The sequence below is a fragment of the Salmo salar genome, chromosome ssa10 (assembly GCF_905237065.1).
Source record: "Salmo salar chromosome ssa10, Ssal_v3.1, whole genome shotgun sequence".
Lineage (NCBI taxonomy): Eukaryota > Metazoa > Chordata > Actinopteri > Salmoniformes > Salmonidae > Salmo > Salmo salar.
Genome location: NC_059451.1, coordinates 117234383 through 117255543, shown reverse-complemented (window position 1 = coordinate 117255543; position 21161 = coordinate 117234383). Strand labels below are relative to the sequence as shown.

General features: G+C 44.5%; 2 protein-coding genes across 3 annotated transcripts in view; both read right to left on the bottom strand.

The window, feature by feature from the left end:
* The window catches only part of LOC106561677 (calcium/calmodulin-dependent protein kinase type 1D), a 95976-nt gene extending 94996 nt beyond the window's left edge, over positions 1-980 (bottom strand). Inside the window, exon 1 of the mRNA XM_045688486.1 lies at positions 369-980. Within this exon, the coding sequence (XP_045544442.1) occupies positions 369-463 (95 nt within the window). The 5' untranslated portion in view covers positions 464-980. The remainder of the gene's footprint in view (positions 1-368) is intronic.
* A 1532-nt stretch (positions 981-2512) lies between these two features.
* LOC106561658 (probable 2-oxoglutarate dehydrogenase E1 component DHKTD1, mitochondrial) overlaps positions 2513-21161 on the bottom strand; it is a 33491-nt gene continuing 14842 nt past the window's right edge. The window contains exons 7-18 of one of the 2 annotated variants that reach the window (XM_045688485.1): positions 18188-18386; positions 17467-17626; positions 13820-13972; positions 13178-13262; positions 11071-11285; positions 10205-10355; positions 9241-9347; positions 8820-8984; positions 8531-8613; positions 5304-5470; positions 3875-3960; positions 2513-3412 (exon numbers count right to left, since the gene is read on the bottom strand). In XM_045688485.1, coding sequence (XP_045544441.1) covers positions 3308-3412; positions 3875-3960; positions 5304-5470; positions 8531-8613; positions 8820-8984; positions 9241-9347; positions 10205-10355; positions 11071-11285; positions 13178-13262; positions 13820-13972; positions 17467-17626; positions 18188-18386 — 1676 coding nt within the window. In that variant the 3' untranslated portion in view covers positions 2513-3307. The remainder of the gene's footprint in view (positions 3413-3874; positions 3961-5303; positions 5471-8530; positions 8614-8819; positions 8985-9240; positions 9348-10204; positions 10356-11070; positions 11286-13177; positions 13263-13819; positions 13973-17466; positions 17627-18187; positions 18387-21161) is intronic. The other variant, XM_014125815.2, reaches the window with a different exon arrangement.

Sequence of the window (21161 nt, the reverse complement as noted above, 5' to 3'; positions counted from 1 at the left end):
ATCACATGCGGTATTGTCTTGGCTTCGTTGACAAGAGCAGAGACAATTGCCATTTCCGCTACTGTTACACTGTATAATCGATTGACAGCAGTCGTAACTAGTTACCACAGCCACAAAGTCATAGACCATGCCCATTTCTACAATTTATCTTAATAAAATGTGATTTTAAACCTACCTCTAACCAAACTGCTAACCTTATCCTTACATTAAAACCAAAATGCTAAACAAAAATTCATTAAGTTTTACGATAGACTTTGTGGCTGTGCTATCTAGTGTAAACCCATTGACAGCCGACAACAAAGTTGTAATTTAAGGACCTGTTACAAGACTCTATAATACAGTAAAACCACATGTACGTTATTACTCACGTTCCAAGGACTTGTTTGAACTCGAATACCTTCTTGATATCATCGACCATCTTCTTCCAAGACCCCCCCCCAGACTCTCCGTTCTCACTCGCCATGTCGTCACGGGGAAGATTAGAGGTACCGCTTCACAAAGAATGTCACCTTCTCGTGCTGACTCAGTGGGGATGGTGGCCCGTCTCTCTCTAGTCGACAAAAAGTACGACTGAATAGGGTTTCTTCCCGATTGTCGCCCAGTTACTTTTACTTTGCTTTTGCTCAGCCCATCCATACAACCGCTGCGCTGCGAAAGCAAAGGTTGTCCTACTGTACAGTAGACTACAGCCCTACCACCAGTTACACGTAGCAGCCTACCTACAGGTTATAACACCAGCCTAATCTCTGACGTAACAGGCTCATTCACTCTGCAACAATTCATTACAGCTCTCTGGGATTCCTGTTTAGGCTATGTTACTTGACAGAAAGATGACTCCGGTTGGAGGTGTCGGTCGGTCGGTGTCCGTCTGAATTGAAACGCTATTCTATTGAGTCACGCCGCCTGCTTGACCGCGCCTTTGGTTGTTATAGCAATAAAGAGTGGGTGGCTGGGGAGGCCGCTCTCCTCTCGTGCCTATGTAGCCGAAAGTGTGCGTGATGAGGATGTATGAGTGAACGATTAGTGTTGGCATTGCACCAAATCCACGACTCGTGTCATTGGAGCAAGTAATATATATATATATACACATGCATGTGATGCATAGACCTCCTGCTTGGCCCGTTTAGAATAGATCACGTTCAACAGTTATTATAATTACTTATGAGGATCATTTTTTCTCTCTCCACAAAACAAAAAGGGACAGACTACTCAGTTAAATGCAATGGCTGTCTATTTAGAAAACCAATGAGATCTATTATACTGTCAGAAAATCTAAAAGGAAGTGAAAGGAGTCTTCTGCTCTATTAGAAGGTGTTAATAGGATGATGGAGCATCTCCTGTCTGTCTCCCTGAACAGACTGATTCATCTCTGGGCCCCTGAATCCCAAATCAACCCCTTGCTACTACAGTAAACCTTTCATTTCAAATCAACCAGTAGTAATGTAGCATTCTGGAGCTTTAGGCCATGCCCAGAAACAATCCCTGGCACCTAGCCCCTAAGCACTGGATTCAGGGTAAGATTGAACACTGTCTCACAGGAAAAAAAACTGTTTTCTGGGCAGACCTGAATCCCAAATGAGGGCCTAGCCTGTACACCCAGATACCTGTGGAGATCTGAGAGGATTTGATGGGTGTAAGCAAGGAGATAAGTAGTATAGCAACAATTCCACTTGTCTCATGAGTAAGATAGATTTACTGCCATATTGTTTACACCAATCCTCTCAGAAGGGCTTAGTGGATAGGTGCTGATTTGTATTCAAAGTACAATTGAGTCACCCTCAAGAAGCTCAAGGATGCTACTATATTACTGACAATAAGAACAGAGGAATTACAAGACTAGGTCTAACATCTGTTTTAGATAACCACAATAAATATTCCCACAATATATGCACAACTGTTTGAGAATAGTATCTAGTGTTTTTTTGTAATAACATGGAAGGTAGCTACTTAGGAAACTACATGAAAAAAAAGGTGTGTTATGCAGGTGTGAACTGCCTTAAAAAAGTCCAATGTAGCCGTTTTTATCTCAATATCAAATCATTTCTGGGTACCAATTAAGTACCTTTGCTATGATTGTTTTCGATAAAAAAAAATGTTATAAACTAAAATAGCTTCTTAGCAAAGAGCAATTTCTCAAGCAAGAATTTAGCTTGGACTATCTGGGAGTGGTCTGAGTATGGCATTAGTTTTGTACCACTAGATAGTAAATTAGAACTAATCCAGTAATGGTCAGTTTTCACATCAGACTTTTTAAAATCGTACTTGTAGCAGTAAAGACTGAATCCACAACAAATGCAACCTTCTGAAAATGAAACAGAAATGCTACTGAGATGGGATTAATATGACTAATTTGTAGAGACATAGCAACCCTAACTTTCCTAAAGAAATATTAAATAGCTGTGGTGCTGAAGGGGCATTTGTGCAGTAGTTGTTCGCATAGTGTTTTTTCACAATTTAAACAACATTCAAATCTTTGGATTTCTACACACAAACAAAAATACACAAAATAACATTTTTAAGTTTAAATTTCACACTTTAACAGTATTTTGTCATTTTATTATACCAAACTGATGTTGAGGCTGACATTGAAAACAGAAGAAAAACTACAGCAGCTCATGCAGACAACACTGATGAATGCCTAAGCCCTTTTGATTGACAACCTGAGACAATCTTCTACCTCAAAGAAACAAGATGATAGACTGAACAAGATGATAGTCATACGTCAGGTCAATGAAATCAAATCATAATACTCTGCTGTGTGGCTATATGATCAATCAAAAAAATCTATGTAGAAAACAATGATGCTGTAAACTTAGTGTCTAACGCCATAATTCAATCTGAACCATATTTAGGTTTTGCTCTTTGTCAGTAACCTAATAATGCCTTACAGCTAGTGAATTGAACACAATCAACATTTAAATAAAAAAAAAATAATAATAATTGCTCTACGCAATTTCTGACTGTCTACATCACGTTGTTTTGTAGTTCCAACTCCATTTTATAATGCTAAACCCATCCCCACGACAAACAGCACCTGAATCTGCCACATTGAAAGCAGCCCTTTAGCACTTGTGTTTTGACTCCATTTGAATGGAGAGAATGAGAAGAGGTAGCCTAGCTTCCAGACTGAATCACGACAGTGAAACAAGTTAAACAAACATAAAACGGATCTGAATTCAGTCTGGATTTCCAGGATAGAGAAGAAATGTCATGTGGTTTTACTGGAGCTCCATGAAGTAGTGCTGGGAGGGAGCTTCCATTTTGGGGCCCAAGGGCGTCCATCTTGGGCCCTAGTTGTTCCAGTATCTCAGGAGGAGAAGGTGGCGGTGAGGACGGCCTCGTTCTGCTGCTGGTGGAGCGCTCCGATGCCCACAGCCGGGGCGGGCAGAGCAGGCCGACTGACCAATCGAAGCTGGGGGAAGAGAAGAAATGCATGGTTAATATTTAGTCTCACATGGCACTTCACCCATGTGGGAGACACTGTGAGAACAAACTAGATAACATCCAGAGATTACTAACTCATTGTGGCCTTATGTCCCAAATAGGGCCGAAGGAGATTAGCCTAAGTAAATTAGTATTCTCCAAGCAAGATAAGTAATATCCAAAGATGTAAACCCAGTTAAATCTATACTGTGTTTTCCTGGTCCTGCAGACAGGGGCAGGGCATGGAGAGCCATGGTGTAATGGGAAAGGAAAGGGAAAGGGGGGGATACCTAGTTAGTTGTACAACTGAATGCATTCAACTGAAATGTGTCTTCAATGGTAACACTGCCCAGCACAAGTTATATATACACACACACACGACTCCCCACCGGATTTCAATCGCCGGGTCCACACACACACACAACCAACCAAAGACAGGGACAGGGCTCACCTTGCAGGCCAGCTGCTTCTCAAACCTGGGGGCCACAAACGACCAGGGGCCCATGTTCTGGGGCTCCTCCTGACTCCACACGAACTCTGTATGGGACACACACAAAAACCAAGGTCATTGTCCATTCATATTGATTTAATGCTGCTGCAGAGAAGTAAAGGGAACAGATGACATCTGTGGTAAGGGACAGTTTCTCAGAGCATAGTCCAGGAGGAAATAAAAAACATGCTCTGTGGAGAATTTCCTTTGAAATAGCTTTTTAGACCAGGTCGAGACTTAATCTGTGTCTGAGAAAATCAGCCTATGGTGTCTGTGGTAAGTAGTGATGACCCAGCATGGGCCAAGCAAGGTGAGGTTGAGGTCAGGGTGCCTTAAGCGTTGGTGTACTTGGATAAAAGCAACTGCTAAACGGTATATTAGATTTAGATACTCAACCCTGCACCTTAGGAGACGTCTGCCCTACGTACACAGACATGGAACACTTTAATAATGTTTACATACTGTTTTAGCCACTTCATATGTATATACTATATTCTAGTCAAGGCTTATTCTATATAACTACTACTGTACATACCTTTTCTATTCATATACTGTCAACAATGTCTATACACACACACCATCCTGTATAACTACTGCTGTACACACCTTTTCTATTCATTTCCTCTCCATAATGTCTATACACACCATCCTATAATAAAGGTTAAATAAATAAATATACACATATATTTATATTCCGGACTCTGACATTGCTCGTTCTAATATTTCTTAATTCCTTTCTACACATTTTGGGGATTTTTGTGTATTGTTTAGGTATTACTGCACTGTTGGAGCTAGAAACAAGCATTTTGCTACACCTGCGACAACATCTGCAAAATATGTGTACGTGACCAATACATTTTTATTTGATAGTAAAAATCAAATCAAATGTTATTTGTCACACACATGATTAGTTAGCAGTGTAGCGAAATGCTTGTGCTTCTAGTTCCGACCGTCCAGTAATATCTAACAAGTAATATCTAACCTAACAATTTCACAACAACTACCTTATACACACAAGTGTAAAGGAATGATTAAGAATATGTACATATAAATATTTGAATGAGTGATGGCCGAACGGCATAGGCAAGATGCAGTAGATGGTAGAGAGTACAGTGTATACATATGAGATGAGTAATGTAGGATATGTAAACATTATTATAGTGGCATTATTTAAAGTGACTAGTGATACCTTTATTAATACATTTATTAAGTCTATTTATTTAAGTGGCTACAGATTTGAGTCAGTATGTTGGCAGCAGCCACTCAATGTTAGTGATGGCTGTTTAACAGTCTGATGGCCTTGAGATAGAAGCTGTTTTTCAGTCTCTCGGTCCCAGCTTTGATGCAGTAGTGTTTGAGGTAAGTAGTGGCCAGGTCAGGTATAGCCTACCTTTAGCATTGGTGTACTTGTTCAGCTCCTGCTGCAGGGACTCCAGAGGGAAGGGACACAGCTCCTCCAGTCTGATCAGTGCTGTCGTCTGAGTGGCAGCTGACGTTTCCCTCTGCTTCAACAGGGCATAGTAGTGCTTCCCTGAGCACACCACCACCCGCTGGACACTACAGGAATAGATGGAACAGGATTATTAAATCAAACCTGGACAGCAATATTATACACAGAGCACAAAACATTAGGAACATCTGCTCTTTCCATGACAGACTGACCAGGTGAATTCCAGGTGAAAGCTATGACACCTTACTGATGTCACTTGTTAAATCCACAACAGTGTAAATGTAGGGGAGGAGAAATTGAGACATGGATTGTGTATGTGTGCCATTCAGAGGGTGAATGGGCAAGACAAAATATTGAAGAGCCTTTGAAGTGGTATGGTAGTAGGTGCTAGGAGCACCGGTTTGAGTGTGTCAAAAACTGCAACGCTGCTGGGTTTTTCATGCTCAACAGTTTCCCGTGTGTATCAAGAATGGTCCACCACCCAAAGGACATCCAGCCAACTTGACAAAACTGTGGGAATCATTGGAGTCAACATGGGCCAGCATCCCTGTGGAACGCTTTCGACACCTTGGGCTTCTGAGTGATGCAGCAGTCTAAGGCACTGCATCTCAGTGCTAGAGGCATCACTACAGACCCTGGTTCGATTCCAGGCTATATCACAACTGGCCGTGATTGGGAGTCCCATTGGGTGGCGCACAATTGGCCCAGCATCGTCCGGGGTAGGCCGTCATTGTAAATAAGAATGTTCTTAACTGACTTTCCTAGTTAAATAAAGGTTAAATAAAATAAATATAAAACCTTGTAGAGTCCATCCCCGACGAATTGAGTCTTATGAGGACAAAAGGGGGGTGCAACTCAATATCAAGAAGGTGTCCTTAATGTTTTGTCACTCAAACCTTTTGTAACCATGACACACCTTGATGGGATGTAAAATTCTGCAGCAAACCTAAGATTTCCCTATTAAATTAACCTAAGATTTCCCTATTAAATTAACCTAATATTTCCCTATTAAATTAACCTAATATTTCCCTATAAAATTAACCTAATATTTCCCTATTAAATTAACCTAATATTTCCCTATAAAATTATCCTAATATTTCCCTATTAAATTATCCTAATATTTCACTATTAAATTAACCTAATATTTCACTACTAAATTAACCTAATATTTCACTACTAAATTAACCTAATATTTCACTATTAAATTAACCTAATATTTCACTACTAAATTAACCTAATATTTCACTACTAAATTAACCTAATATTTCACTACTAAATTAACCAAAGATTTCCCTGTGACAAACGTTTTAATATAGATTAAATAGGGTTTATTTTAAATATTTTCATAGTTCCTTACTCATGATGGTAAAAGCATCCTGAGAATCTGCCAAGGATTTTTAGTTTAGGTTTTTAGTTTTGAACCGTTTTGGCTACAGACGAGCGGTTTATTTTTTTGCATTGTAAAGTTGCAATCAGAGTCACCAAGCCATGCTCCGTTTGTTTCTATGGCAGAGGCTGTGGTATAAGCTAAACCCAGAGACATATATTAAGAAATAAATTACTCTGGCTAAGCCTAATCAGACTTGTCTGTGCTAATGGTTTTCACAGACAAAGTAAAATGATACAAATGACTTTGCTTGTGATGTGCGCCCCTCAAATGATACAAATGACTTTGCTTGTGATGCACAGCCCTCAAATGATACAAATGTAACAGCCTGAATGCACAGGACTTGAAAAAGTATTTAGACCCTTTAATCAGTACTTTGTTGAAGCACTTTTGGCAGCAATTACAGACTCAAGAGTCTTCTTGGGTATAACGCTACAAGCTTGGCACACCTGTATTTGGGGAGTTTCTCCCATTCTTCTCTGCAGATCCTCTCAAGCTCTGTCAGGTTGGATGGGGAGCGTCGCTGCACAGCTATTTTCAGGCCTCTTCAGAGATGTTCGATCGGGTTCAAGTCCGGGCTCGGGCTGGGCCACTCAAGGACATTCAAAGACTTGTCCCATAGCCACTCCTGCGTTGTCTTGGCCGTGTGCTTAGGGTCGTTGTCCTGTTGGAAGGTGAACCTTCGCCCCAGTCGGAGGTCCTGAGCGCTCTGGAGCAGGTTTTCATCAAGGATCTCTCTGTACTTTGCTCCGTTCATCTTTCCCTTGATCCTGACTAGTCTCCCCATCTCTGCCGCTGAAAACATCCCCACAGCATGATGCTGCCACTGCCATGCTTCACCTTAGGGATGGTGCCAGGTTTCCTCCAGACGTGACGCTTGGCATTCAGGCCAAAGAGTTCAATCTTGGTTTCATCAGACCAGAGAATCTTGTTTCTCATGGTCTGAGAGTTCTTGCGGGCTGTCATGTGACTTTTACTGAGGAGTGGCTTCCGTCTGGCCACTCTACCATAAAGGCCTGATTGGTGGAGTGCTGCAGAGATGGTTGTTCTTCTGGAAGGTTTTCCCATCTCCAGGAACTCTGGCGCTTTGTCAGTGACCATCGGGTTCTTGGTCACCTCCCTGACCAAGGCCCTTCTCCCCCGATTGCTGAGTTTGGCCGGGCGACCAGCTCTAGGAAGAGTCTTGGTGGTTCCAAACTTCTTCCATTTAAGAATGACGGAGGTCACTGTGTTCTGGGGGACCTTCAATGCTCCAGACATTTTTTGGTACCCTTCCCCAGATCTGTGCCTCGACACAATCCTGTCTCGGAGCTCTGCGGATAATTCCTTTGACATCATGGCTTGGTTTTTGCTCCGACATGCACTGTCAACTGTGGGACCTTATATAGACAGGTGTGTGCCTTTCCAATTAAGTTGTAGAAACATCTCAGGGAAACAGAATGCACCGGAGCTCAATTTTGAGTCTCATAGCAAAGGTTCTGAATACTTATGTAAATAAGGTATTTCTGTTTAGAATTTTTCATAAATGTGCAAAAAAAATAATAATGTTTTTCCTTTGTCATTATGGGGCATTGCGTGTAAAATGATGAGGAAAATGTTGTATTTAATCCAGTTTAGAATGCGGCTGTAAGGTAACAAAAATGTGGAAAAAGTAAAGTGGTCTGAATACTTTTCGAATGCACTGTATCTTTCACATCATAGAATCTTTTTTTGGTTTCATATTTAAATAATTTTCTGACAGTGTACTATTTGATGGAGAATTGTATTGTGGGTCCTTTACCTTGCTGGTGTGACTGAGGGGTCACCAATCACAGGCTTGAAATATGTTCCAGGAGCCATGTCAGCCAGACTGGATGTTGCTCCCTACAGGTAGAAAACAGGGAGGAAATACAACTCAGTCAAATATCCCCTGATCTATAAATCACCTTCTCCATCCCAAATAACTAGTCACTATGTGAGAAGACGAGTGTTTCTGTACCTCTCCTTGCCCAAAGTGATCCCCTCAAATAGCCTAAAAGACTACTTTATGGCTTGATTGTATTAGGAGGTTGAATATTTGAATGTCTTACAGAGAATCGGAGCAGTGTCTTGGGCCCGGCCACGATGAGCGGCTTGCGGAAGTTGCGTATCATTTGTCGTCTCAGCAGGTGGAAGTACTGTGCTGGTGTCGTAGGGTTGACAACGCCCATGTTGATATTGTCACCATCCACTCCCTCCTCTTTACTGTCACACAGCTGGGGAGATGGCGAGAGACAATGGATATTTAGATCATTGAAACGTATGGTTTCTTGTCTATCATCATACGACCAACCGTATTGAGTAGCTATAACAGAAGTAGTAGACCCAGGTTCTTAATCAAAAGTTGTTCCTCAATTTCTCACCTCCTCTCCCCTCATTCCTCTCCTATTGGGTTTTGAGAAGGAAGTGAGGGGAACAGAGAAACTGAAGAGGAAAGTCGTTTGACAAAAGAAGCCCAGCCACTGTCCTCACCTGTAGGAACCTCTCTATACGGCATGAGGAGTGTTCAGGTCCGGCTCCATCATAACCATGGGGCAGCAGGATCACCATCCCACACTGCAGCAGCCACTTAGCCTCACCTGGGAGAGACAGGGAAACATATCAATCAACCCCTAATGAAACCAGCAGCCACTTAGCCTCACCTGGGAGAGACAGGGAAACATTTCAATCAACCCCTAATGAAACCAGCAGCCACTTAGCCTCACCTGGGAGAGACAGGGAAACATTTCAATCAACCCCTAATGAAACCAGCAGCCACTTAGCCTCACCTGGGAGAGACAGGGAAACATTTCAATCAACCCCTAATGAAACCAGCAGCCACTTAGCCTCACCTGGGAGAGACAGGGAAACATTTCAATCAACCCCTAATGAAACCAGCAGCCACTTAGCCTCACCTGGGAGAGACAGGGAAACATATCAATCAACCCCTAATGAAACCAGCAGCCACTTAGCCTCACCTGGGAGAGACAGGGAAACATTTCAATCAACCCCTAATGAAACCAGCAGCCACTTAGCCTCACCTGGGAGAGACAGGGAAAGCCTTTTATATGTCGTCGTTAGACAACAGCCTATTATCTCTACTCGGACATGAAGATGAGAAAATGGGTTGGCTCCATATTCCGTTCATTCAGCTACTTCCTTCAAACCCTCCTCATTCACTTCTAAAGATTGCTGGGCCGGTTTCCAGGACATGGATTGAGCCAAGCCCTGGACTCAAAACCACTTTCGATGGTAAACATGTTATTTAGTCCAGAACTAGGCTTAATCTGTTTCCAGGAAACCGTCCCGATAGGTATACTGTAAGTGCACCACGAGCGGTTAGAATGAACCTGGTCCATCATGTACAACTAACTTTCTGTACACAGGAACTAACCTAAAAATAGCCCTTGGCTACAGGAAGTGACATTAATTCCAATAATTAACAAGAGTATCATACCTCCGGAGATGAAGGTGTCGAAGATGATCTGAGCTCCGTTGAAGAAGTCACCAAACTGAGCCTCCCAGATGGGCAGGAGTTTAGGCTGGGCGATGGCCATGCCGTACTCAAACCCCAGCACGGCCTCTTCAGACAGAGCACTGTTACACACCTGGGTGATACACACACACACACACACAGACGTCAAACAGTGCACGCTCTATAACAAGTTTAACCAGTATACAGTAGAAGTACAGTGTAAGTACGATAATGGTTTAGTTATAATGAGCATGTGACTGTTTCAGTTGTACAGGGGTGGGCAACAGGAGGGATTTTCTTTGCCCCACCAAATTCTATATGTAAAAATTTTTATATTTATATATTATTATTTTAGTTTTTAGTCAAAAGACTAAAATCACCAGGAATTCAGCTGAAAAAAACAGTTTAATTTAGGAAACCTGTTCCCAAGAGACATGTGATCATGTCTCAATGTTATTCAAGGTATGAAATGATTGTGTTTGAAAATAACAAATCTCTTTTTAGGCTTAGCTGTGGTATATTTGCAGTGTACAAATTATTATAATTATATTTCTGGTCCTCCAACCATCCGCACCAACAAAAAAAAGTGCAGCGGCTGATTCTAGTTGCCTACCCTGCAGCAGTATTACCTTACCTACAGGAATCTTTACAGCGTGGTTTAGGGAAATGTACATAGTCATCATGTATGTGTTAAATACCTCCATGAATCCTTTCTGTTCAGGGTCTATGTAGTTTAGGGGGATGAACATAGTCATCATGTATGTGTTAAATACCTCCATGAATCCTTTCTGTTCGGGGTCTATGTAGTTTAGGGGGATGAACATAGTCATCATGTATGTGTTAAATACCTCCATGAATCCTTTCTGTTCAGGGTCTATGTGGTTTAGGGGGATGAACATAGTCATCATGTATGTGTTAAATACCTCCATGAATCCTTTCTGTTCAGGGTCTATGTGGTTTAGGGGGATGAACATATCATTTGTGTCCTGACAAACTATCATGGCATGTCTCTGACTGAAGGTGCCTCTCCCAACATCCTGCCCACTGATGCGAATGTTGAACCCTGCAGAACAGAATAAACACATTCTTACAAAACCAGAGACATGAGCGAATTACACATAGAAATGACAACAACAAAACAATGTGTTGTTGGAACTATCGACATTTTATGGAAATGTTCAGTCTGGAAAACCTAAATCTAGCTAACAAGCAATTTCTGTAAAATATAATAAATATAATAAAAATCAATCCCTTTTTTGTTTCCATTCTCATGCCAAAACCCACACCAAACAATGCTAGCTCAGGTACAGTTGAAGTCAGAAGTTTACATACACCTTAGCCAAATACATTTAAACTCAGTTTTTCACAATTCCTGACATTTAATCCTAGTAAAAAATATCTGTGTTAGATCAGTTAGGATCACCACTTTATTTTAAGAATGTGAAATGTCAGAATAATAGTAGAGAGAATGATTTATTTCGGCTTTTATTTCTTTCATCACATTCCCAGTGGGTCAGAAGTTTACATACACTCAATTAGTATTTGGTAGCATTGCCTTTCAATTGTTTAACTTGGGTCAAACGTTTTGGGTAGCCTTCCACAAGCTTCCCATAATAAGTTGGCTGAATTTTGGCCCATTCCTCCTGACAGAGCTGGTGTAACTGAGTCAGGTTTGAAGGCCTCCTTGCTCGCACACGCTTTTTCAGTTCTGCCCACAAATTTTCTATAGGATTGAGGTCAGGGCTTTGTGAATGCCACTCCAATACATTAACTTTGTTGTCCTTAAGCCATTTTGCCACAACTTTGGAAGTATGCTTGGGGTCATTGTCCATTTGGAAGACCCATTTGTGACCAAGCTTTAACTTCCTGACTGATGTCTTTAGATGTTGCTTCAATATATCCACATAATTGTCCTTCCTCATGATGCCATCTATTTTGTGAAGTGCACCAGTCCCTCCTGCAGCAAAACACCCCCACAACATGATGCTGTCACCCCCGTGCTTCACGGTTGGGATGGTGTTCTTCGGCTTCCAAGCCTCCCCCTTTTTGCTCCAAACATAACAATGGTCATTATGGCCAAACACTTCTATTTTTGTTTCATCATACCAGAGGACATTTCTCCAAAAAGTATGAACTTTGTCCCCATGTGCAGTTGCAAACCATAGTCTGGCTTTTTTATGGCGATTTTGGAGCAGTGGCTTCTTCCTCGCTGAGCGGCCTTTCAGGTTATGTCGATATAGGACTCGTTTTACTGTGGATATAGATACTTTTGTACCCGTTTCCTCCAGCATCTTCACAAGGTCCTTTGCTGTTGTTCTGGGATTGATTTGCCCTTTTCGCACCAAAGTACGTTCATCTCTAGGAGACAGAACGCGTCTCCTTCCTGAGCGGTATGACGGCTGCGTGGTCCCATGGAGATTATGCTTGCGTACTATTGTTTGTACAGACTTGTGGAGGTCTACAATTTGTCTACAAGGTCTTGGCTGATTTCTTTTGATTTTCCCATGATGTCAAGCAAAGAGGCACTGAGTTTGAAGGCCTTGAAATACATCCACAGGTACACCTCCAATTGACTCAAATGATGTCAATTAGCCTATCAGAAGCTTCTAAAGCCATGACATCATTGTCTGGAATTTTCCAAGCTGTTTAAAGGCACAGTCAACTTAGTGTATGTAAACTTCTGACCCACTGGAATTGTGATACAGTGAATTATAAGTGAAATAATCTGTCTGTAAACAATTGTTGGAAAAATGACTTACCGACTTGCCAAAACTATAGTTTGTTAACAAGAAATTTGTGGAGTGGTTGAAAAACAAGTTAATGACTCCAACCTAAGTGTATGTAAACTTCTGACTTCAACTGTATATCCAACAACTATGGTGGATATGTAAACTGGCCAGCTCAGTACAGCTTGGTTTGGCTCTGTAGTGTAAAAAGCCATCGAGTCTGACTGACCTTGGCAGAGCAGAGAGCCAAACGCCATGGCCTCAGCAGTGGACCAGTCCAGATTAGTTCCTTTCTCCACCTTCGCAAGGCGACCCTGAGAGAAGAGCACAACAGATCTGTTTTCATAGAGCTTCAGAGAGTCTTTAAAACGAGAAGCGCGAGCTTCATCCAGCTCTAGCAAGCAACATCAGACTGCACAGTTCACCCTAGTGAGGCCTGCCATCACCCAATTACATTTAGTCTTTAGAAAAGCGCTATATTGCTGAAATCAAATCAAAGTTTATTTGTCACATGCGCCGAATACAACGGATGTAGACCTTACAGTGAAATGCTTACTTACAGGCTCTAACCAACAGTGCAAAAAAGGAAACATATTGTATTTGGTCTTCAAAATCGCTTTTGTCCTTTTTCATTTGTACGTTGTTGTTTACTTTTCTTGGTTTGTTTTCTCCTATTGAACTCTACATATGTATTATATCTTGAAATTGTAATTGTCTAGGATATGCACGAAAAAACAATAATTGTTCACAGAAAGAAAAGTGCTGTATTGTAGCGACCGTGTTAGTAATATCTAACATGTAATCTAACAATTCCACAACAGATACCTAATACACACTAATCTAAGTTTATATATCCTAGAATTGTTATTACCGCCACGTGCATCTTCCCCAGGTGACTGTGTAGCTGGACTCCTTCGGGGATCTCCACAGACTTGGCCCCTACGTACTGCAGCAGAGGAGCAGGCACCCCGGTGTCCCAGTGAGTGACCCTGGCCTGGGGCTCCTCCAGACCTCCCCAGCGCCCCTGCAACAACAACAATACAACTTTATTAGTCTATTTGCTACAGCAAACAATAGAAACATGTATTCTGCTCCGTTTCTCAACACCCCAGAGAGCTCTCGTCACCAGACCTGGGTTACAAACGGTCACATATTTTGAGCGTTTGCTTTAATCTGCCTGTAGTATCAACTATTCTATTGGTTCCACTGTACGACGCAAACTCAATCAGGCCCAGCTAAAGTATTTCACATCACAGGCCTGCAGGTTAGTGGTGGCGGGCTGTACAGGGCCATGTTACCTGGTGGGTGGAGGGCTGTACAGGGTCATGTTACCTGGTGGGTGGAGGGCTGTAGAGGGTCATGTTACCTGGTGGGTGGAGGGCTGTACAGGGTCATGTTACCTGGTGGGTGGAGGGCTGTACAGGGTCATGTTACCTGGTGGGTGGAGGGCTGTACAGGGTCATGCTACCTGGTGGGTGGAGGGCTGTACAGGGTCATGCTACCTGGTGGGTGGAGGGCTGTACAGGGCCATGTTACCTGGTGGGTGGAGGGCTGTACAGGGCCATGTTACCTGGTGGGTGGAGGGCTGTACAGGGTCATGTTACCTGGTGGGTGGAGGGCTGTACAGGGCCATGTTACCTGGTGGGTGGAGGGCTGTACAGGGTCATGTTACCTGGTGGGTGGAGGGCTGTACAGGGTCATGTTACCTGGTGGGTGGAGGGCTGTACAGGGTCATGTTACCTGGTGGGTGGAGGGCTGTAGAGGGTCATGTTACCTGGTGGGTGGAGGGCTGTAGAGGGTCATGTTACCTGGTGGGTGGAGGGCTGTACAGGGTCATGTTACCTGGTGGGTGGAGGGCTGTACAGGGTCATGTTACCTGGTGGGTGGAGGGCTGTACAGTGTCATGTTACCTGGTGGGTGGAGGGCTGTACAGGGTCATGTTACCTGGTGGGTGGAGGGCTGTAGAGGGTCATGTTACCTGGTGGGTGGAGGGCTGTACAGGGTCATGTTACCTGGTGGGTGGAGGGCTGTACAGGGTCATGTTACCTGGTGGGTGGAGGGCTGTACAGGGTCATGTTACCTGGTGGGTGGAGGGCTGTACAGGGTCATGTTACCTGGTGGGTGGAGGGCTGTAGAGGGTCATGTTACCTGGTGGGTGGAGGGCTGTACAGGGTCATGTTACCTGGTGGGTGGAGGGCTGTAGAGGGTCATGTTACCTGCAGGTTAATGGGTGGAGGGCTGTACAGGGTCATGTTACCTGGTGGGTGGAGGGCTGTACAGGGTCATGTTACCTGGTGGGTGGAGGGCTGTACAGGGTCATGTTACCTGGTGGGTGGAGGGCTGTACAGGGTCATGTTACCTGGTGGGTGGAGGGCTGTACAGGGTCATGTTACCTGGTGGGTGGAGGGCTGTACAGGGTCATGTTACCTGGTGGGTGGAGGGCTGTAGAGGGTCATGTTACCTGGTGGGTGGAGGGCTGTACAGGGTCATGTTACCTGGTGGGTGGAGGGCTGTAGAGGGTCATGTTACCTGGTGGGTGGAGGGCTGTACAGGGTCATGTTACCTGGTGGGTGGAGGGCTGTACAGGGCCATGTTACCTGGTGGGTGGAGGGCTGTACAGGGTCATGTTACCTGGTGGGTGGAGGGCTGTACAGGGTCATGTTACCTGGTGGGTGGAGGGCTGTACAGGGTCATGTTACCTGGTGGGTGGAGGGCTGTAGAGGGTCATGTTACCTGGTGGGTGGAGGGCTGTACAGGGTCATGTTACCTGGTGGGTGGAGGGCTGTACAGGGTCATGTTACCTGGTGGGTGGAGGGCTGTACAGGGTCATGTTACCTGGTGGGTGGAGGGCTGTACAGGGTCATGTTACCTGGTGGGTGGAGGGCTGTACAGGGTCATGTTACCTGGTGGGTGGAGGGCTGTAGAGGGTCATGTTACCTGGTGGGTGGAGGGCTGTACAGGGTCATGTTACCTGGTGGGTGGAGGGCTGTAGAGGGTCATTTTACCTGGTGGGTGGAGGGCTGTACAGGGTCATGTTACCTGGTGGGTGGAGGGCTGTACAGGGCCATGTTACCTGGTGGGTGGAGGGCTGTAGAGGGTCATGTTACCTGGTGGGTGGAGGGCAGTACAGGGTCATGTTACCTGGTGGGTGGAGGGCTGTACAGGGTCATGTTACCTGGTGGGTGGAGGGCTGTACAGGGTCATGTTACCTGGTGGGTGGAGGGCTGTACAGGGTCATGTTACCTGGTGGGTGGAGGGCTGTACAGGGTCATGCTACCTGGTGGGTGGAGGGGCTGTAGAGGGCCATGTTACCTGGTGGGTGGAGGGCTGTACAGGGTCATGTTACCTGGTGGGTGGAGGGCTGTACAGGGTCATGTTACCTGGTGGGTGGAGGGCTGTACAGGGTCATGCTACCTGGTGGGTGGAGGGCTGTACAGGGTCATGTTACCTGGTGGGTGGAGGGCTGTACAGGGTCATGTTACCTGGTGGGTGGAGGGCTGTACAGGGTCATGTTACCTGGTGGGTGGAGGGCTGTACAGGGTCATGTTACCTGGTGGGTGGAGGGCTGTACAGGGTCATGTTACCTGGTGGGTGGAGGGCTGTAGAGGGTCATTTTACCTGGTGGGTGGAGGGCTGTACAGGGTCATGTTACCTGGTGGGTGGAGGGCTGTACAGGGCCATGTTACCTGGTGGGTGGAGGGCTGTAGAGGGTCATGTTACCTGGTGGGTGGAGGGCTGTACAGGGTCATGTTACCTGGTGGGTGGAGGGCTGTACAGGGTCATGTTACCTGGTGGGTGGAGGGCTGTACAGGGTCATGCTACCTGGTGGGTGGAGGGCTGTAGAGGGCCATGTTACCTGGTGGGTGGAGGGCTGTACAGGGTCATGTTACCTGGTGGGTGGAGGGCTGTAGAGGGTCATGTTACCTGGTGGGTGGAGGGCTGTACAGGGTCATGTTACCTGGTGGGTGGAGGGCTGTACAGGGTCATGTTACCTGGTGGGTGGAGGGCTGTACAGGGTCATGCTACCTGCAGGTTAATGGGTGGAGGGCTGTACAGGGTCATGTTACATGCAGGTTCATGGGTGGAGGGCTGTAGAGGGTCATGCTACCTGCAGGTTCATGGGTGGAGGGCTGTACAGGGTCATGCTACCTGCAGGTTAATGGGTGGAGGGCTGTACAGGGTCATGCTACCTGCAGGTTAATGGGTGGAGGGCTGTAGAGGGTCATGCTACCTGCAGGTTCATGGGTGGAGGGCTGTACAGGGTCATGCTACCTGCAGGTTAATGGGTGGAGGGCTGTACAGGGTCATGTTACCTGCAGGTTCATGGGTGGAGGGCTGTACAGGGTCATGCTACCTGCAGGTTCATGGGTGGAGGGCTGTACAGGGTCATGCTACCTGCAGGTTAATGGGTGGAGGGCTGTACAGGGTCATGCTACCTGCAGGTTCATGGGTGGAGGGCTGTACAGGGTCATGCTACCTGCAGGTTAATGGGTGGAGGGCTGTACAGGGTCATGCTACCTGCAGGTTCATGGGTGGAGGGCTGTAGAAGATCATGTTGGCCAGCTTGTCGTTCAGCATGCTGTAGTGGGCTGTCCTGATAGCAACACGCTCCTCTTCGGTCATCAGGCCCTCTGAGATCAGCTGGTCAGCGTATGAGTCTGGGGTGCTCTTCCTGGAGCTGGGGGGATGACGAGAGGGTAGGTATTTCATGTTATTTCCACATTGTTCTGTAATCAAGGGTATATAAGGGCAAACAGTCTAAAGCAAATACTATATATTAGGAAGGTTAGGGTGGATGAGGTGTTGTTTGAAAGGATTAGAGAAGATGGCTTCATGGTCAGTCCATTGTTATACTGTAATCAAGTATACAGGCCATTGTTATACTGTAATCAAGTATATAGGCCATTGTCATACTGTAATCAAGTATACAGGCCATTGTCATACTGTAATCAAGTATAAGGTTCAAGGAAAATAACATCAGCAACCATCTTGTTGCAAAGAGAATTAGAGAAGGGGATACCAAGTCAGTTGTCTTTTAACCACCGAACCCCTCTGAATCAGAGAGGAGCAGGGGGCTGCCTTAATCTGGTTCTCAATGACTTAGGCTACCTGGTTGGATAAATCATTAGAGAGCCTTATGCTGGCAGTTTGCACTTTCCAGAATTTAACTTATTAGTAGAACCCTGTCCAATGAATTGATTGTTAAATACCTCCGAGGGCAGTAAAGTCAACAACCTACCGGATGATCTTGTACATGGCAGGGTTAGTGAAGGAGGGTTCGTCCAGCTCGTTGTGTCCCCACTGTCTGTAGCAGAGCAGGTCCAGGATGACATCCTTCCTGAAGCGTCTCTGGTACTCCACTGCCAGCCGCGTGGCTCGCACCACCTCCTCCGCATCATCACCGTTCACATGGATCACCGCACAGCCCACCATCTTACCTGGAGAGGGGAGAAGACACACAGAGTCTGATATTACAGATGTATTGACATTCCCGTATATTACTGATTCTAATTCCCATAGAGATATACTTGAAATATCTTAAAGATATCATAATTCCCAGTTTTTATATTATTTATACACACACACACTGTCACGTCCTGACCAGTAAAGGGGTTATTTGTTATTGTAGTTTGGTCAGGACGTGGCAGGGGGGTGTTTGTTTAGAGTGTTTCGGGGTTTGTTGGGCTATGTTCTATGTTAGTATGTCTAGTTCTATGTTTAGTTAATGGGGTTGACCTTCAATTGGAAGCAGCTGCTCCTAGTTGCTTCTAATTGAAGGTCCTATTTAAGAGGGGTGTTTTTTTTGTGGGTAGTTGTTCCTTGTTTAGTGTTTGTGCACCTGACAAGACTGTTGTCGTCGTAGTTTTTTTGTATACGGATTTATTTGTTTGTCCTTCAAAATAAGAAGATGAGTATACATATTCCAGCTGCGTTTTGGTCTGATCCTTACAACACCTGTGACACACACGGGTGTCGTGTATATATACACGCATGCACACCCACACATACCTACAGTTGAAGTCGGAAGTTTACATATTTCAGCTTTTATTTCTTTCATCACATTCCCAGTGGGTCAGAAGTTTACATACACTCAATTAGTATTTGGTAGCATTGCCTTTCAATTGTTTAACTTGGATCAAACGTTTAGGGTAGCCTTCCAGAAGCTTCCCACAATAAGTTGGCTGAATTTTGGCCCATTCCTCCTGACAGAGCTGGTGTAACTGAGTCAGGTTTGTAGGCCTCCTTGCTCGCACACGCTTTTACAGTTCCGCCCACAAATTTTCTATAGGATTGAGGTCAGGGCTTTGTGATGACCACTCCAATCCTTTGTTGTCCTTAAGCCATTTTGCCACAACTTTTAAAGTACGCTTGGGGTCATTGTCCATTTGGAAGACCCATTTGCGACCAAGCTTTAACTTCCTGACTGTCTTGAGATGTTGCTTCAATATATTCACATAATTGTCCTTCCTCATGATGCCATTTATTTTGTGAAGTGCACCAGTCCCTCCTGCAGCAAAGCACCCCCACAACATGATGCTGCCACCCCCGTGCTTCACGGTTGGGATGGTGTTCTTCGGCTTGCAAGCGTCCCTTTTTCCTCCCAGACATAACAATAGTCATTATGGACAAACAGTTCTATTTTTGTTTCATCAGACCAGAGAACATTTCTACAAAAAGTATGATCTTTGTTCCCATGTGCAGTTGCAAACCGTATTCAGGCTTTTTTATGGCGGTTTTGGAGCTGTGGCTTCTTCCTTGCTGAGCGGCCTTTCAGGTTATGTCGATATAGGACCCGTTTTACTGTGGAAATAGATACTTTTGTACCTGTTTCCTCCAGCATCTTCACAAGGTCCTTTGCTGATGTTCTGGGATTGATTTGCACTTTTCGCACCAAAGTACATTCATCTCTAGGAGACAGAAGCGCTTATCCTTCCTGAGCGGTATGACGGCTGCGTGGTTCCAATGGTGTTTATACTTGCGTACTATTGTTTGTACAGATGAACGTGGTACCTTCAGGCGTTGGGAAATTGCTCCCAAGGATGAACCAGATGTGTGGAGGTCTACAATTTATTTTCTGAGGTCTTGGCTGATTTCTTTTGATTTTCCCATGATGTCAAGCAAAGAGGCACTGAGTTTGAAGGTAGGCCTTTGAAATACATCCACAGGTACACCTTCAATTGACAAATTATGTCAATTAGCCTATCAGAAGCTTATAAAGCCATGATATAATTTTCTGGAATTTTCCAAGCTGTTTAAAGGCACAGCAACTTTGTTGAGTGGTTGAAAAACGACTTTTAATGACTCCAACCTAAGTGTATGTAAACTTCCGACTTCAACTGTATATATGTAAAAAATAAAATAGAACAGCGCAAACTGGCCCTAACCAGAATAGAAAGAGGAGTGGGAGGCCTCAGTGCACAACTAAGTAAGAGGGCAAGTACATTAGAGTGTCTAGTTTGAGAAACAGACGCCTCACAAGTCCTCAACTGGCAGCTTTATTAAATAGTACCGAAAAACTCCAGTCTCAACGTCAACAGTGAAGAGGCGACTCCGAGATGCTGGATTAGCATAGGAGTGATGGTTTCTGATAATGGGCCTTTGTATGCCTATGCAGATATTCCATTAAAAATCAGCCGTTTCCAGCTACAATAGTCATTTACAACATTAACAATGTTTACACTGTATTTCTGATCAATTTGATGTTATTTTAATGGACAAGGAAATATCTAAGTGACCCCAAACTTTTGAACGGTGTGTGTATGTAACCGGTATGAAATTGCTAGCTAGTTAGCGGGGTGCGCGCTAATAGCGTTTCAATCGGTGACGTCACTTGCTCTGAGCCCTTGAAGTAGTTGTTCCCCTTGCTCTACGAGGGCCGTGGCTTATGTGGAGCGATGGGTAACGATGCTTCATGGGAGGCAGTTGTCAATGTGTGCAGAGGGTCCCTGGTTCGAGCCCAGGTAGGGGCGATCAGCGGGACGGAATCAAAACTGTTACATGTACATACATACATACATACATACACTACCGGTCAACACCTACTCATTCAAGGGTTTTTCTTTATTTTTACTATTTTCTACATTTTAGAATAATAATGAAGACATCATATCTATGAAATAACACATATGGAATCATGCAGTAACCAAAAAAGTGTTAAACAAATCAAAATATATTTTATATTTGAGATTTTTTTAAATAACGACCCTTTACCT